Source organism: Elephas maximus, chromosome 4, assembly GCF_024166365.1.
Source record: "Elephas maximus indicus isolate mEleMax1 chromosome 4, mEleMax1 primary haplotype, whole genome shotgun sequence".
Classification (NCBI taxonomy): domain Eukaryota; kingdom Metazoa; phylum Chordata; class Mammalia; order Proboscidea; family Elephantidae; genus Elephas; species Elephas maximus.
Genome location: NC_064822.1, coordinates 132,258,466 through 132,277,086, shown reverse-complemented (window position 1 = coordinate 132,277,086; position 18,621 = coordinate 132,258,466). Strand labels below are relative to the sequence as shown.

At 39.5% G+C, this 18,621-nt stretch overlaps 1 protein-coding gene across 1 annotated transcript in view; it reads left to right on the top strand.

Annotated features, from left to right (window-relative positions):
• Positions 1-8,672: 8,672 nt before the first annotated feature.
• PTPRR (protein tyrosine phosphatase receptor type R) overlaps positions 8,673-18,621 on the top strand; it is a 360,816-nt gene continuing 350,867 nt past the window's right edge. Inside the window, exon 1 of the mRNA XM_049883889.1 lies at positions 8,673-8,711. Within this exon, the coding sequence (XP_049739846.1) occupies positions 8,678-8,711 (34 nt within the window). The 5' untranslated portion in view covers positions 8,673-8,677. The remainder of the gene's footprint in view (positions 8,712-18,621) is intronic.

Here is an 18,621-nt window from a genome sequence, read left to right as displayed (position 1 = left end):
TTTGGTTAGCAGCTGAGCACGTTAAGCATTTGCGCCACCCAGGGACCCCAGGCTCAGCATATGTATTTGTTTAATTGTTTGAAATCAAACACTATACTGATGAAATGTCAGCAGATTATTCTACAGTTTTTTGAAAGTATGTGACATAGCATATTCTAGTGCAACTTGCGTTCATATAACATTTCCTGGTGTACTTATTGAACAAGACACTAGAGTTGCCCTGTTTTCATGGAGTTTGATGAATAAGTCAAGATTTTAACCATAGAGAGTTGACTACTTAGCTATTTGGATATGTTAATGATTATATTATAATCAATGGAAATTTTTAGTATGATTTCTTCTAACTCTCTTTTCCATGTTGTAGAGGTATAGGTCTTTCGCAAAAGAATGTTTTATTCTAAAAATGCTTCCCAACCCCAAACAATAGACTGATCAACTACCCTTTTCTCTATTGTGGAGTCACTGGGTGGCACAACTGGTTAAGTGCCCGGCAGGTCGAACCCAGAGACATTTCAGAAGAAAGGCCTGGTGATTTGCCTCCAAAAGCTCACAACTATGAAAACCATATAGAACATAGTTCATTTCTGAAGTACATGGGGTCACCATGAGTTGAAATCAACTCGACAGCAACCGGTTGACTGGTTGTCTATTGTGGACATACAGCTAGCTGCAAGAGTGAGAGAATGAGGGAAGTATATAAGACAGTAGCATTAACTGACTTTTAGTTTCAAAGGGTGAGCAGTCAGTGAGAGGGGCATGAAGACCCACCTGTACTGGGGAGACATTCGTTTATATCATTTTAGTCTTGTGAAAACAGGGTGACTGAAATGGAGTGGAATTAAAAGATCTAATCAATCCACAGTTACTTACCCAGGATATTCTGGGTGTCCCAGGCTATTGAGTGAACAAGTTGTTCCAAAGTGACCCCATTCAAGGAAACCCAAAAGAATGAACAAGCCTTGCAGAAAATGTATTTAACTGGCCCCAAGTGGCTATTCCGAGGCATTACAGAGGGTTCTCACTTCTGTGTGCTGCTCAGGATGATGGATGATGTAAGTGCAGCCTGATTACTGTCTTGGGATAAGCAGAGAGCTAATGCAGGAGAGTCAGCGGTTTGTAAATCCATTACCAACGTCTTGGATGAGTCTGACCTTTGCAGTACCAGAGTAGATGACAGTACAATAAATTGGTACCAAGGACTAGCCCCAAGGAAAGTTTGTATTTCATTTTGAACAAAATTTTAGTAATGAACCAAAATCTATACATGTCCATAGTCTTTCTGTCTCTGATATTTTGTATTTTACTAGGACAGCATGATCCACATATGTAGAGAAAAATATATATCTGCATTGTTGGGGGATATATAATTTATCTTTCCTGGAATCATATTGTTGGCATTTTGTGTGTATGTGTCAAACACTTCAAATAGATAAACCTTAACAAAACTAGAGCTATAAAATACTATAAATGTAATCGTTGTTATATATATTGAAGCCTATTTTGGGATAAAAACTTTACATTCTCCGGTAAAGTCTTGAAGTAAGTCTTATTATTAAGCAGGGAGGCAGCAGTGAATAGTTGCTAACAGCAGAGTGCTAGGAGTCAACAGACCTGAGTTCTAATTCCAATTTCAGTGCTAACTGGCTAGATGACCATGGAAAAGTCACCAGTCTCGTTGAGGTTCAGTTTCCTGTTCTGTCAGTAAAGGATAATATTACCTCATAGAGCTTGTGTGAGAGTTCAGTGTGATAATACATATTGTGTAAATTTTGGAATTGTTCTCCCCCAATTTTAGTGTCCTTTGCAATTTTACTAGTTTCCTTACTCTGTGCAGAAGGGTAGACTGTTCTTCCTTGTTATGCTTGGGATGCTTCTAAAAAGAATTAATAGTGAATTAGCACACCTGAGCACAATATCTTTGTGCATTTACAATTCACTGCTTTCCATTATGAGACATTTCACCTTTAAATCAGTACTTTATAAAAGTATTCTTTTTTCCGTCTTATTCATAGATATCACTCAGATAAAAGGAAACCAACTTCAGGATTAATAAAGTGACTCTGTAAAGAATGGTAGGAGTCCCTGGATGTTGCAGATGTTTAACACACCGGTTGCTAACTGAGAGGTTGGTGGTTCAAGTCCACCCAGAGGTGCCTTGAATGAAAGGCCTTACAATCTACTGCTGAAAAATTAGCCACCAAAAACCTCATGCAGCACAGTTCTACTCTCACCGTGAGTCAGAGCCAACTCCACAGCAACTGGTTTTGGAAAGGATGATGCAGGAAAGCGCATCACAAATCTCCATAAGATTTCGGAGACTTTTACCTTTTGTTCCCATACACGTTCAGAAGTTCTTTGAATCCATTTGCAAAGTCATGTCTCTTTCACTGCCTCACACAATCAGCTTGCCTTTCTCTTCATATAGAGTAGTTAGAACCTGCTTATCCAGCCAGATTCAGCTCATTTCCTGTTCACCACTGATAGTTTCTTGTCTACTACCCATCCTCACCTCTGCTCCACCCTCCATGGAAGAGATCAGTTCCCTTATTCTGCTCTACTCTACCTTAAGCATCCTAACATGACTTTACTCCCTGTCTGTCCCTGTTCACTTGATGCTAGGCCCCAGAATCCACTGTGACAAGCCACGTTCATCCTCCTGGAGATGATCTCCTTTGGATGGTTCTCACCTCAGAGCTTTATTACCAGATTGTAGATCAGTATCTCCTGCCCTGGCCCAGTGAGCCAACTACAACCAACAATATGTATTTATTATATGTATGCCAGAGTAGAGAACAGCACAATACATTGTAGAAAAGCTTGGCGACCTGCTTCTGAAAAACTAGCCATTGAAAACCCTATGTTGCCCAGTTCTCTCTGATACGTATAGGGTGGCCATGAGTCAGAATCTGTCCCATGGACAACTGTTTGTTTGTTTTATGAGAGGTAACATAGCATAGTTGTTTGGTATCAACTTATCTGTGTACAAATCCTGACTCTGCTAACTTAATAACTCTGATGTTGGGCAAGTTATTTCTCTGCGCTTCAATTGTCTCAGTTCTAAAATGACATCATAATACTGCTTGCTTATAGGAATAGTATAAATTTTACATGGGAAGTCCATATGCTTAAAATAGAGTCTAATACATAGGAAGCACTAAATCAATGTTAGTTATCAATATTTATTATAGTAATAATAATATAAATAACTTAAATAGGAAATTCTAACAGTCAATAGATCCAATTTCTCTATTTAGAGTGTCCTAATGAAGCATCCCCTTGGTCTGTTTGAAAAACTGCCTCTTGGTCTATGCATAGGTTCCTCATGAGCATGATTACGTGTTCTGGAATTCCCTTTCTTTGCAATGTTACCCATAATTTGTTTTGATCCACACAGTTGAATGCCTTTGTATAGTGAATAAAACACAAGTATACATCTTTCTGGTATTTTCTGCTTTCAGTCAAGATCCATCTGACATCAGCAATGATATCCCTCATTCTACATCCTCTTCAAACAGAACAAGGGGACACTGCATGGTTTAAAGCCAGAAAAGGTGTGCATCAGGGTTGTATCCTTTCGCCATACTTATTCAGTCTGTAGGCTAAGCAAGTAATCCGAGAAGATGGACTATATGAAGAAGAACGGGGCATCAGAATTGGAGGAACATTCATTAACAACCTGTAATAGGCAGGTGACACAACCTTGTTTGCAGAAAGTGAAGAGGACTTGAAGAACTTACTAATGAAAATCAAAGATTACAGCCTACAGTATGGGTTGCACCTTAACATAAAGAAAACAAAAATCCTCACAACTGGACCAATAAGCAACATCACAATAAATGGAGAAAATATTGAAGTTGTCAAGGATTTCATTTTATTCAGACCCACGGTCAATGCCCATGGAAGCAGCTGTTATGAAATTAACCAATTTTTGCATTGTGCTAATCTGCTGCAAAAGACCTCTCTAAAATGTTAAAAAGCAAAGATGCCATCTTGAGGATTAAGGTGGCGCCTGACTCAACCCAAGAAAAACCCAGTGCCGTGGAGTTGATTCCTACTCATAGCAACCCTATAGGACACAGTAGAACTGCCCCATAGAGTTTCCAACTAGCGCCTGGTGGATTCGAACTGCTGACCCTTTGGTTAGCAGCTGTAGCACTTAACCACTACGCCATCAGGCCATGTTATTTTCAATTGCCTCATATGCGTGCGAAAGCTGGACAATGAATAAAGAAGACCAAAGAAGGATTGGCACCTTTGAATTATGGTGTTGCTGAAGAATATTGAATATACTGTGGGCTTAGAGAAGAACAAACAAGTCTGTCTTGGAAGAAGTACAACCAGAACGCTGCTTAGAAGCAAGAACGGTGAGACTTCGTCTCATATACTTTAGATGTGTTATCAGGAGGGACCATTCCCTGGAGAACGATATGTTTGGTAAAGCAGAGAGTCAGTGAAAAAGAAGAAGATCCTCAACGAGATGGACGACACAGTGGCTGCAACAACGGGCTCCAATATAGCAAGGATTGTAAAAAGGCGCAGAAGCAGGCAATGTTTTGTTCTGTTGTACTTAGGGTGGCTATGACTTGACGGCACCTAACAACGACAACAATGAAGGATGGAGACATGAATGATTTTCCTCTGGTTTATAGTTTGGTTAATGTGGAGGCTTATCATGCCTAAATTTGTGTTGAGGACAGGCTCTGAAAGGCTTATCTCCTGTGTAAATTCTTCCTGAACCTTACCTCATAAGAGATTAGGTGTTTGCTGGGAAGGAAAAGTCCATAGGATACTAGCTTTCCATTCGTCTTTTAAAATGTAAATGATTTCCTTTAGGAAACAGCTTTATAGGCCGGCACTAATTTGCATGCTTCTCTCATTCTAATAATTTTCGTGTGTCTTTGAACTGGAACTAGCTTCTCTAAACCCCAGGTGCAGTGTGTTAACCTAACTTCTCTAACACACCACATCGCCTTCACTAGCATTAGATCACAGAGTCAAGGAAAAGTAGTACCTATAGATTAACAGAGACTATTTCTAAGAATTCAGAGGTTTTATTTTATTGCTGTTCAATTTCACACATCATGGGATCAAAACCATTAGAGGTGTTATATTAGATCGACTCACCAAAGAATATGAATTTTTCTTGCCTTCTTTTCTCTATCAAGTAAATTAATCATTAATGTCCAGTCACCAAAAATATAGCTCCTATGAGGTTATTTTTACCATGCTGAACTATCCTAGTAGTATACCTGGTCAAATTAGAAATTGGAAAAATTTTCAGCTAAGAGTATTTTCTTGCACAGTTTAATAATTCAGCCCCTAGGCAAAATAGCTAGCAGAAGTCTTGTGGGCAAAGGCACAGCCAATTATATTAATTGAAACTATAAATGTCCCACTCCTCCTGGAATAATTGTTGGAATTATTGTGTGGGAAAATAAGGGGTCTAGGGCCTCACTGCAGCTAGTGTTTCACTAGTATGAGGCATTTTCTTCTTGGAGAGACCTATGTAAGTCTGGAAATTAGCTCTTTTAGGGAAGGAGAAAATACAGGAAATCCACACTAAACCCCCACACTAAACCCTACAGCAGTTATATCCCCCCCACACTAAACCCTACAGCCTCTCCAGTACCATATATTAGATGAGAAGGGTTACTCCTTCTTCTTATTGTTAGTTGCTGTTGAGTTGGGTTTAACTTGTGGTGACCCCATGGACAACAGAATGAAACATTGCCCTGTCCTGTGCCATTTTCATAATCATGGGTATGCTCAAGTCCATTGTTGCAGCCATTGTGTATTCTGAATGCCTTCCAACCCAGAAGTTCCAGCACTATATCAAACAGTATTCTGTTATGATCCATAAGGTTTTCATTGGCTAATTTTGAGAAGTATATCACCAGCTCTCTTTCCATAGTCCTACTCTGAAAGCTTTGCTGAAGCCTGTCCACCATAAGTGACCCTGCTAGTATTTGAAATACCCATTGGCATAGCTTCCAGCATCACAGTAACACACAGGTCACCACAGTACAACAAACTGACAGATGAATGATGGCCTCTAAGCTTTGTTGTTGTCGTTGAGTGTCGTGGAGTTGATTCTATCTCATAGCGATGCCATGTGACTGCCCCATAGGGTTTTCTTGGATGTAATCGTTAAGAAAGCAGGTCGTCAGGTCTTTCTCCTGCAGAGCCACTGAATGAGTTTACCCACCAACCTTTCAGTCAGTATCCTAGCACTTACCCATTGTACAACCTCCTAGCTTTAAGCACAGCTACATAAATTATCTCAAAGGTCTATTTAGTAAGAATTCCAAAGAGCCAAGCTGATTGTCACTACTTAGCTTTGTTTATCAACCAATTGCTTTCAACTTATTCATTCTTTGAGCACCTATTTCATGTAAGGCACTGTTCTAAGCAGTTGGGAGACATAAGTGAATAAAATTGTCCAAAGTCTCTGTCTTTATGGAGGTCATATTTCATAGCTGGGGGGAGGGATATAAACAACAAACAATAGATTAATGAGTAATTATTTTGGTATGCTAGAAAGTGATGTATGCTATTCAAAAAAAAAAAAAAAAAGGAGATAGAGAAAAAAGAATCTGGAGTAAGAGAAGAGGTTACAGCTTCCTTGGGTTTGGAAGAAATGGTTGTGCCACAGAAATAGTGCCTGCCAGCAAACCCTGGGAAATAGAAGAGTACAAAGAGTGAGGCTACACATTTCTCTATTTTTGGCATAGACGACCTTTCAATTTTTAAAGCTACATCTCCCCTTCTCCCGCCTGTTGGGGTACAATTCCTGGCCTGCCTTTCAGTGCCGGGGATGAAATAAATTATAAAAGAAAAATGATGCTGTTTGAGCTTTCAGGTCCTATGAGATCCTGCCTAATTTAAGCTCTGGTGAGTAGCATATTTCCCATCACTTGTCCCAATTTACAGAGGATAGAGGAAGAAAGCATTCAATTAGATATGCAGTTCAATTCAAAGAGTACTTGTTGGTATCTATTATTTCCCTAGAACAATTTTATTGAATTTAAGTGATACAAAGATGCAGAAGTTCTTTATGGAGCCTTCAACTGTGCTGTAAGACAAACCACAGATGCATGAGCTATGTGAAAGGAAAATAACAGGCAATGCTAACCAAATGTGTATGCATTCATAGGTGGAAGAGAAACATCACTGTAATTTGAAGTTGGCCCAGGGCTTTCTGGACACAGTGAGACTAAGGTTAGACTCTTGTAAGCTTGAGTGTAGTGGTAGTGCAAGTGGAGGCAATTAGAGCGGAGGCAAGAGTACCAGTAAAGACGCAGAAGCAGAAAGGTCAGTGTTCCTTGAATAGTTAAAGAAGTCTAACTGTAGGACTTCTTGACTCTGGGAGTAATTGGCCACTAAACTAGATTAATAGGGATCTCCACACACCAAAGACTTAGCAGTAAGATGGAAAATACAAAAAGAGGGCAACCTACGTTAGACAGACTGTAATAGCCTCCCTTGAAACACAAAGCTGGATCAGAGAAGCCCTGTTATGGGAGGTGATCCTATTGCCTTTTACCTTACAGAATAAAATGGAAACTAAAGGTAATTATCTTCACAGATAAAAGGCATCTTGCTTTGCTTCATGGATGTATTCCGCTAGTCTAAAAGTACGGGCTCACTTCTTTCTGTCGTTTTGGCCATAAATTTTTGACTTGAGTCAAGAGAAAGTTTAAATACAGACTGAGCTGGAAGGAGGGGAAAGAGAAACAAAGAGGGGAAATCTGCTAGGAAGAAGACACCCCCAGTCTGCACCTTCACTGCTTACGAGGGGTAGGCTGTTTGGGGGGCCTCTCCAGGCAGCTTAGGATGCTCAGCAGGCCAAGCCACCCGATAAGCAATCTATATTCCCGTAGGCTAGTGCTGAGAAGCTGGTCAATCTGAGGCCCACCAAACTCCCAGCACTGAGCTTCGTCCACTTGTAAACCAAGAATTGGTGAAGGGATAGGGTAGGTCGGTGTGGCTGACACTTTCTTTGGTTCTCTCTTTGGTTCCTCTGGTCGTTTCCCCATCTTGTCCCCCCGCCCCACCCCATTCCGCCCCCGCCCCCCGCACAAGGGTTTTTGACAGATTTCAAGACTAATAACAGCCCCAAGCAGCCCCCTGGGGTGGTGCCTGCTCCCCTCGCAGCCGCCACTAAGACCCGGAGAAGTGGATTTTCACTTTGAAACTCCCGTGCCGCGTGAGGGCTGGTGCTGGGCATGCTCAGTAGTCGCGGCGAGGCCGGGCTGCCTCTCTCGCTGCTCCGGCGGCCGCGCCACCCGGCTCCAGAGCTGGCGCGGGAACGCGACCCGAGTCCACCCCTCCCGCTCCTCCGCAGCTGCAGGGCTTCCAGGAGGCCAAGCATTAGGACCTCTGAGCGGCACAGCACCCATCTCCCCACCACAACCACCACCACCACCACCCCCAGCCAGCTTCCTCCTACTCTTCTTCCTCTCCCCGGTTCTTAGGGAGGTGAAGCTGGTGCTTGTCTCAGTCCGCGCCACAGACCAGCTCTGCAAACCCAGCCGAGGACCCGTGAGCTAATTCCCGGAGACCAGAGGACCCTTCGCGGTGGCTCTATCTAATCTCACTTTGCCTGAAGTGGGGTCGTGGAGGAGTTTCTTCTCCACCTCTCAATGCAAACACTATGCGGAGAGCAGTCGGCTTCCCCATGCTGTGCCTGCTTCTTAGTCTTCATGCTGCAGGTAAGGAGTTGCAGGGCATAGAGCTGGAGCTGTGGATGAAATGGGAAACTGCCAATGCTTAAGGACTCTAGGAAGAGCTTGCCTTGCAAAGAAAGCCCTAGAAAGGCAACGCAGGACACTACCTGGCAGGGAAGGGGTGAGGGAGCCATGCACCTGTTGGAAGACTGAGGCAGAAAACTTGAACTTAAAATCAGCTATTAATCTTTCCGTACATCTCGAATATTTTCAGCCTTTGTACAGATTTGCTCCTCTTCTCTTCCATCTAGACTCCCTGCCCCTGTTTCTAGGTTATGCTCTTGACTTCCACTCTTTCAGGAGAGGGACAAGACATCCTGCTGGATGCAACCTTTTTTTTTTTTTTTACTGCAGCGGCTGTATCTACATGCTCTCTTGGTTTAGTGAGCGCTCACAGGGATGCATTGGCTGTAACCAGATGGACCACATCTCCTCCCAAAAGATCGAAATACGTGGTTCACACCAAATGCTGTTAACCCAGGCTCCTTTGGCCCCTGCTCTTGTCAATCGAATTTTGTAAACCAGTAAGAGGGAGAAAAGGTTTCAAATTGTACCCTCTCTTCTGTTTCAGCACCATGGGCAGAGTCCACTGGCAAAAACCCAATCACAGTTTCCAAGCTGACAACCCTGGGACAGATTTGATGAGGTCTAGCCAGAAGTGACAGTGAGACTGCTTCTAAATATGAACAGATTTGATACCAAAACCAATGTCAGGTTTTATATAGAAGCAAAGCTTAGGAAGTGCATGGGAAATTTCATATGCGATGTCACTACAGACCTTGATTTTTTGGATACATAGTGCCTCTATGTAATGCAAAGACTTGCTCGACTGAATCCTTTATCATTTTTATACATACATGAACCAAAATAGAATATGGCAGAGAGGTTTTAGGGACCCTACTGCGACAGCAGTCTTCTATGCAGTAGTCCTGTAGCAACCAAAGACTAGGTATTTTCCCTGACTTTGCTTATCATCCAATCATACATATTTATTCATTCCTTCAATTAAGACTTATTGAGTGTGTTCTATGTTCCAGGGTCAATGGATAAAAATAACAGCCATTTAATTAGTTATTGTGGCATTTTCTTTAAATGAGTTATTTTTTTCCCTATGTGTGCAATAATAGGAGTATAATATGGTACTTTCTCAATTCTAGCTAAAAACAATTCTAGCTAGTGCTATTTTAATGTATTGTGAATCTTTTGAGCAAGTAATGTATAGGAGAATTAAGGCTGTAATTAAGTACACATGTTAATTGTTATAATTATGATGTTATATTATGGGATTTTCTATCATTCTTTGGCACCTTTTGAAAACCAGGAAATAGCTATGACTTGGTCATTAAATTACTCGCAAACAGCTACAGTGAATCCTTTTATTACCACATACACTTCTTTAATGTTGAAATATGGGATAAAAATACAGACATTGAGTTTTGTTTACATGATTGCCTAATGATAGCACCAATACAGATATCTATTACCTCCTCCAAAAAAAAAAAAAGCTTCAAGTTTAGAAATAATTTAACCAATCTAGCAAAAATACTAGAGTATTGTTCAAAGCTAATATATAAACAACCTTAAAAAGTATTCTACCTTGAAGATCACACTTAATGTATCTTGAGTAATTATAGTTCAAAAAATAGTAACTAAACTTAAAAAAAAAAACCCATGTGGTAAACATTTCTAAATTATTGTAGATGAATATTTGGGATAAGGAAAATAGAGGACTTTTGTTCAAAGGAGAAACCTAGAAGTCTGGAACCCTAGATTATACCTGGAACTCTGCCAAAGGGTGTATTATCAAAGCCAAGCCAATCTATCTCTACTTTGACTTTTTAATTTGCAAAAAAAAAAAAAAAAGATTATTCTAGTGAATTGAATTTAATAAGGCAATATATTGAAGAGTTATCTTTTTCAGATTTCAGTTGCCAGATGCTGTGTAGAAATTAATTGTATTCATATTTAATATAGTGCTTTAGATAGGTGTTTTATCACAGCAGACTGCAAGTTTAATATCGTGGTTCTCTTGCCAGTTTCATTTTGGATGCATTTTAATTTTACACTGAAATTTGTGGGTCACAAGCTGTCATCCGATTAAAATTCATCACAGCTATCTAATAACATTTTTAGAGCTTTACATCAGAAATGAAACAAACACAGATTCCTTGATCTAACCTCCTGTATATTTGGCCAATAAGAAAATTAGTGGGTGGTAGGATAAAGATCAAGAAGTCATGTAACTGATTTCTCTACTTGTTGAATGTCTGAATTTGTTTCTTTTACAGAAGGCTTTTCTCTCAGGACAGAAACAGGCTTTATAAAGAAGGGAAATGAGTCCTATATACTTAGGCGTCTTTAACTGGAAAGCTAATTGATCCATTTTGGTTATGCCCAGGGAACCAACAATTGCTTTATGCTGGTGGAACTGATGACATGTTAGAAAGCTTTAGAAATGGGAAAAATTGACTAACGGGATGTGAGTGCTCCTCTTAGTGGTAGTAGGAGTGTTGCCTTCAACATAGCCATGCCTCTAATCATAAGGTAGCAAATTATTTTCAACTTGAGTGCCAGCTCCAATTACTTGGTCATGGTTTCCTGAGACATTGTACAAAAAGAAAAAAAAAAATCTGACCCTGAGTTCTAACTCAACAGGGAAAATACTGTGATCTATTTGCAATGTTTGGGAGATGTAATTGACATCTCCGGGTAAGGTAACCCTGAAGAATTGCTGACTATGGCACATATTAGAGAAGCTAGACTTAGCTTCTATCCATGGCAGATGATTTTCATCAATCTCCTTATTTAAAAACAAAAACTTAGTTATTTATCACCCTTTTTACAGATCAGAAAACTAAGATCCAGAATAATGAAGAGTCTATTAATAGCATAGCCAGGATGAAAATCCAAGTGTCCAGACCTGTGATAGCATACTGTTGAAAATTACACACTGGTTCTGGTAGGTGAAGCCGCCACTGAGTTTGTGGTCCCAAATCTCCACTTTTTAATCTTTCTGGGAACCAGTGTAATACGTAAACTCCAATGGAAAAGACCACTTGGGGAATATCCAAGAAGGCAACTAGAAGTTTCTCCAGTAATATGGATGCTAAAAAACAAAAATCATGTGGAAAATCCACAGAGAGCTTATTTTCATCAGTGTTTTTTCTCTTTCCTTGCCCAAAGAACTCTAATCTGTTTGAGCAGATGATGGTACTTATTGGGTAGTATTTTAGTTTCAAGGGAGTGAAGTCCTTGAGAGATCTTAAAAATTCTCATGTGAAAGTTTTTTGTTTTTTTTTTTTCCTAGTGAATGTTTTACTAAGGAAACACAGAAACTGATTTCAACCCATTATGGTCTCCTTATGCTCTGGGAAAGACTGTCAAGTTTCTACCTTGTGCTTACTGCCAGCCTTTCTGAGTGGCACAAAGACTGCCTTCAGTATGTCCCCTAAGGTGCCTCCTCATTCTCAGAGAACTGCATAGTCAATCTCTGTAGTCTTTGGTAAGGTAGGTTCCTATGATGGGGTCAAGAGGATCTGGGAGGTCATTTTCAGAAGCACCACTCTCAAAGAAAAGTGTAGACTTCTGGAAAATGGTAACTTCCTCGTTCTTTAAGATACCTATTCTCGATTGGAAACCCTGGTGGGGTAGTGGTTAAGTGCTATGGCTGCTAACCAAAGGGTCGGCAGTTCAAATCTGCCAGGTGCTCCTTGGAAACACTATGGGGCAGTTCTACTGTGTCTTTTAGGGTCTCTATGAGTTGGAATCGACTCGACGGCACTGGGTCACTGGGTTATTCTCCATTAACAGTTTCTTAGAACTCCAGGATCCGATTTTCCTATTCAAAATCACCTCTTAGTCTTTACAGTGGCCAAGTCTCTCTTTGAGTCCCTTCTCCCATTATCTCTCTGATTTCACCTATCACCAACACCAAAAAAAAAAAAAAAAAAACCTACCTTCAAGTTGGTGCTGACTTATGATAACCCCAAATGTTACAAAGTAGATCTGCTCCATAGGGTTTTCTTGGCTATAATTTTATTGAAGCAGATTGTCAGGCCTTTCTTCTGTGACACTGCTGGGTGTGTTCAACTATCAGCCTTTAGTAGTTGAGTGCAAACTGCTGTGCCATCCAGGGACTGTCATCTCTCACTATTCTTTTTATTATTTCTCTCAAGTCACGTTGGTCTCCTTTCTGTTGCTACTTGCCAGGCACTCTTCAACTTTATTCGCATGGGTCTTTCACCGTTTGACATATATTTTATTTATCATATTTTTCCTCTCTTCATTAAAATGTAAACGCCTTAAAGGCAAATAGCTTTGTCTGTTTTATTTACTGTTGTATTATTGTAGACCCTGCCCTCCCTAGCACCTGCCTAAAAAAAAAAAAAAAAAAAAAAACCTAGGCAGTGCCTAATATAAAAGTTAGATACAAAGATTAAATAACTATGTTTAATAAATAAATATAACAAGGTGGTATTTATGGTCTCTCCTTTTTGCATTTAATTTCTTCTTGGCAGCTGTGCAAGACACACCTAGTCAACTCAGCCCCTTTCAGAATGAACTTCAACAGAGCTCACCTGTCCAAAACTCATGGTGTGCTTTACTTACTCTCTCTTAGAGATTTTGCTTCCATTATGAGCTGAATGACAACAAAGGATGAGCTTGCATGAGACCAGAACTGCTCGTCAACTTAGTGACCAAGTTCTTCAAACTGATTGTCATATGCTGTACAGCCCAAATACTTTGTTGGTTGATGACACTTTTCACTTCTCAGTGAAATGCCTTATATATGTGGACATGGCTATAGTGTTGTAAAAAAATTTACAAAGTTAATTTACAAGTAGAGTTTTTAAGGCCCTGGAACAAACCTTGCTACTTCTTTGACACTTAAGAAGCATATTATTTATTGTCGCTGTTGTTGATAGATGCCATCCAGTTCATAGCGACCCCATGTACAACAGAATGAAACACTGCCTAGTCCTGAGCCGTCCTCACAGTCACTGTTATACTTGAGCCCATTGTTGCAGCCGCTGTGTCAGTCCATCTTGTTGAGGGTCTTCCTCTTTTTCACTGACTCTCTGCTTTACCGAGTATAATGTTTTTCTCCGGGAACTGGTTTTTCTTGATAACATGTCCAAAGTACAGGAGACCAAGTCTCTCTACCCTCCCTTCTAAGGAGCATTCTGGCTGTACTTCTTCCAAGACAGACTTGTTCTTCTTCTGGCAGTCCATGGTATATTCAATATCCTTCACCAACACCATAATTCAAAGTCATCGATTCTTCTTCAGTCTTCCTTATTCATTATCCAGCTTTTGCGTGCATATGAGGCAATTGAAAATACCATGCCTTGGGCCAGGTGCACCTTAGTCCTCAAAGTGACATCTTTGATTTTTAACACTTTAAAGAGGCCTTTTGCTACAGATTTGCCCAATGTAATATGTCCTTTGATTTCTTGACTACTGCTTCCATGGGTATTGATTGTGGATTCAAGTAAAATGAAATCTCTGCCAACTTCAATATTTTCTTCATTTATCATGATGTTGCTTATTGGTCCAGTTTGTGAGGGTTTTTGTTTTCTTTATGTAGAGGTGTAGTCCATACTGAAGGCTGTAGTCTTTGATCTTCATCAGTAAGTGCTTCAAGTCCTCTTCACTTTCAGCAAGGAAGGTTCTATCATCTGCATATTACAGGTTGTTAATGAGCCTTTCTCCAATCCTGATGCCGTGTTTTTTTCATATAGTCCAGTTTCTCGGATTTTTTGCTCAGCATACAGATTGAATAAGTATGGTGAAAGGATACAACCCTGATGCACACCTTTCTGACTTTAAATCGCGCAGTATCCCCTTTTTCCATGCAGCATCACTTTGGAGATTGTGTATTCTATCGGATATCACACGTCATAAAAATTATGGGATGCTTATTCACATGTAGTCTTTTCTTTGCTACCCATCTATTTATCTACCCATTCCAACTCCTCATCATATCATCCTACTGTTGAACATAATTATAGTAACCAGCTATCTTCTCCTTGCCAATGGATATTTACAACATTTATCTAATTTGATCTCTTTCTGAATTTTGAAAGCTCTCCTCACATGGTTTCCATGGACAGCCACTACTTCCTAGCTTTCGTCCTATCTCTGCAGACACTGTTCAGTTTCTACCCTGAAGTCCTTTGGGTATTAGTTAGTGGTTGGTGCTCTCTAGAGTTTATGTGTCCTTGGTCTTCTTTTTTTCTTTTCTCTCTACACACTCTCCTTGGGTAATTATACCATGGACTCCTAATCTACCTCAAGTAACTCTGCTAAACTCTGGCCCTATATTTATAATTACCTAAACCAAAAAAACTCATTGCCATCTAGTGGATTCTGACTCACAGCGACCCTATAGGACAGAGCAGAATGGCTACATACAGTTTCCAAGAAGCACTTGGTGGAATTGAACTGCCAACCTTTTAGTTAGCAGTTGTAGCTCTTACCCACTTCACCACCAGGGCAGGTCATTTAAATTGAGTATACCACAATCATCTTAAATTCAACTGTTCACACTCAACATTTCCCATAATAATTGCTCTTATTTCTATATGCCTTATCTCTGTGAATAACACCAGCATCCCCCACAACTACTCAAGATTAAAACTAATATAATAATTCATTCTGGCCCGCTCTTTGCTGTTTTTATCCAACAGTCTCCATGTCTTCTCTATTCTCCGTGTCTTTATATCCCTGTCCGTTAGAAGCTTGGCAAAGTCTTCATGATCAGGTATTTCCTAAAAAAAAAAAAAAGTCCATTGTAATTTCCTGCCATCATGTCCTTTGAACCTTATTATCTGTATAAAACCAAAAATCCAAACCCACTGCTGTCCAGTTGATTCTGACTCAGAGAGACCCTACAGGACAGAGAACTGCCCCCAAAGGTTTCCAGGGAGTAGCTAGTGGATTTGAACTGCCAACCTTTTGATTAGCAGCTGAGCTCTTAACCACTGCACCATCAGAGCTCCATTATCTGTACAGCAAGACAGTAAGTTTCTTTTGTTTTCCCATGCCTCTCATCCTTTTCACATACTGTTCTGTTTATCTTAAATCCTCATACTCTGCTTCTTTTTCTAGATAATGCTTCCTCCAACTTCAAGATCTTGTCCATGCATTGCCTTCTTTAAGAACCCTTCCTTTGACACTCTACCTCATTTAAGCAGCTTCCCTGCATTTATGTGTTTTGAGTCCTAGATATTCCTCTTTCAGTGCACTTAACCTATATTATGAAGCTTTTTAAGGACAATAATGTAGTTATAATCCCTGTATACTTATTCCTTAGCATTGTGCTTGTTTTCTGGTATATCATCAATAAATGTTCAATGAAAAAGTAATGTATTTGGCAAAATAAAATTATGATATATTAAATTACATAGACAAAGAGATAGCAAGTCATCTTCATGACCACAAAGAATAGAATTGACTTTTAACATTGCTCCCTCAATACAATTTACATTTATTATTTACAGAGAAATGGAAATGGGACAGACAAGCTTTTATTCAAACACAGTCTATAACATAAGTTTGTGTTCCATGAGCACAATTCTGGTTGTAGTGACTAAGTGGAAAGACATTTATGCATGATTTTCCAGCACTATTTCAGAATAGGAGTGAGAGGAATGTATTTATTTTAAAGAGATCAAAGGGTTATATAAGCAATATAGAATGATAGTTGTGCACTTAGGAATACAGCTAGGACTCCTGATCCTGGTTACTGGTTCATCATCACCTATCTTGTAGTAATAAACATGAACCACACATTCAATCAAGCATGACTTCAATAAATCAAGACCCCAAACAATCCAGCCCTCACCTGATTCCCCTAAACAAAATCAAATTTCCAACACAAAGTTTTTCAGTATTTGAGTGGCTATCTACCTTTTTTTCCCCCTCATCTTATGTGTGAGCAAAGTCTTTATTGAATCATAAAGTTTTGGGCCCCATACATTTTTTTTTTCTTATGGTTGACATGGTCAGGCCCAAAGAATGGAGAGTGGTTTCTGAATTATAAAAAGTCATTTTTTATGGGAAGATCGGATGACAAATCCAAAGTACATTCACTGTCATTAGTAGTCATCATAATAGGAAATCATAATACGGATGCTAAGTTTTACAGAAAGTTTATTGTTAATTTTTTTTTTTTAGGAATCTATATTTTTTATTGTGCTTTACGTGAAAGTTCACAATTCAAGTCAGTTTCTCATACAAAATCTTATACACACATTGTTATGTGACCCTAGTTGCTCTCCCTACCATGTGATGTCATACTTCTCCTCCACCCTATATTCCCCGTGTTGTTCAGATTTTGCAATATCTTGTAGATCTTAGACATTAGGCACTGACCAGATTTGACATAGCCAACTTTTTTTTCCCACTCTGTGGGTTATCTTTTATTTTTTTGACGAAGTCTTTGGACGAGTGTTTGATTTTTAGGTGCCCCCAGTTATCTACTTTCTCTTCTGGTGTTTGTGCATTGTTAGTGATGTTTTATTGCTTATTCCATGTATTAGGGCTCCTAACATTGTTCCTATTTTTTCTTCCATAATTTTTATCATTTTAGAATTTATATTTAGGTCTGTGATCCATTCTGAGTTAGTTTTGTGCATGGTGTGAGGTACGGGTCTTGTTTCATTTTTTTTGCAGATAGATATCCAGTTACGCCAGTACCATTTGTTAACCTAACCCAAACCAAACTCAGTGCCATCAAGTCGGTTCCAACTCATAGCGACCATATAGGACAGAGTAGAACTGCCTCATGTAGTTTCCGAGAAGCACCTGGTGGATTCAAACTGCTGACCCTTTAGTTAGCAGCTGTAGCACTTAACCACCACGCCGTCAGCGTTTCCCTATTTGTTAAAGAGACTGCCTTTTCCCCATTTAATGGACTTTGGGCCTTTGTTAAATATCAGCGGCTCGTAGGTCAATGAAGTTATGTCTGGATTCTCAATTCTGTTCCATTGGTCTATGTAGCTGTTGTTGTACCAGTACCAGGCTGTTCTGACTACTGTGGCTGTAGAATAGGTTCTAAAATCAGGTAGTGTGAGGCCTCCTACTTTGTTCTTCTTTTTCAGTAATGGTTTACTTATCTAGGGCCTCTTACCTTTCCATATGAAGTTGGCAATTTGTTTCTCCATCTCGTTAAAAAATGCCATTGGAATTTGGATAGGGATTGCATTGTATCTATAGATCGCTTTGGGTAGAATAGACGTTTGTACAATGCTGAGTCTTCCTATCAATGAACAAGGTATGTTTTTCCACTTATGTAGGTCTCTTTTGGTTTCTTGCAGTAATGTCTTGTAGTTTTCTTTGTATAGGTCTTTTACATCTGTGGTAACATTTATTCCTAAGTATTTCATCTTTCTGGGGGCTATTGCAAATGGTATTGATTTGGTGATTTCCTCTTCAACGTTCACTTTGTTGATGTAGAGAAAGCCAACTGATTTTTGTGTGTTTATCTTGTATCCTGATATTTTTCTGAACTCTTCTATTAGTTCCAGTAGTTTTCTTGAGGATTCTTTAGGGTTTTCTGTGTATAAGATCATATCATCTGCAAATAGAGATAGTTTTACTTCTTCCTTCCCAATTTGGATGCCCTTTATTTTTCTTTATTGTTAAAATTTTTAAAAAGCTGTTTGTAAAGTCAAATTCAAGAGGTTCAGGGAGCCATTTTTTCCTTTAAAGGGAGATTTTGAAAGATACTGCTTGGCCCTTGAGTGCATTTTTAATCTTCAAAGCACTTATAAATACTGACACATTTCGAGTAGCATTGACATTTCCCAACATAAGAGATTTTAGTAGCTTTGAAAAGAAATGATTTAATGGTAAAATATTATTTTAATATTAAATTTCCAAATGTCTATTG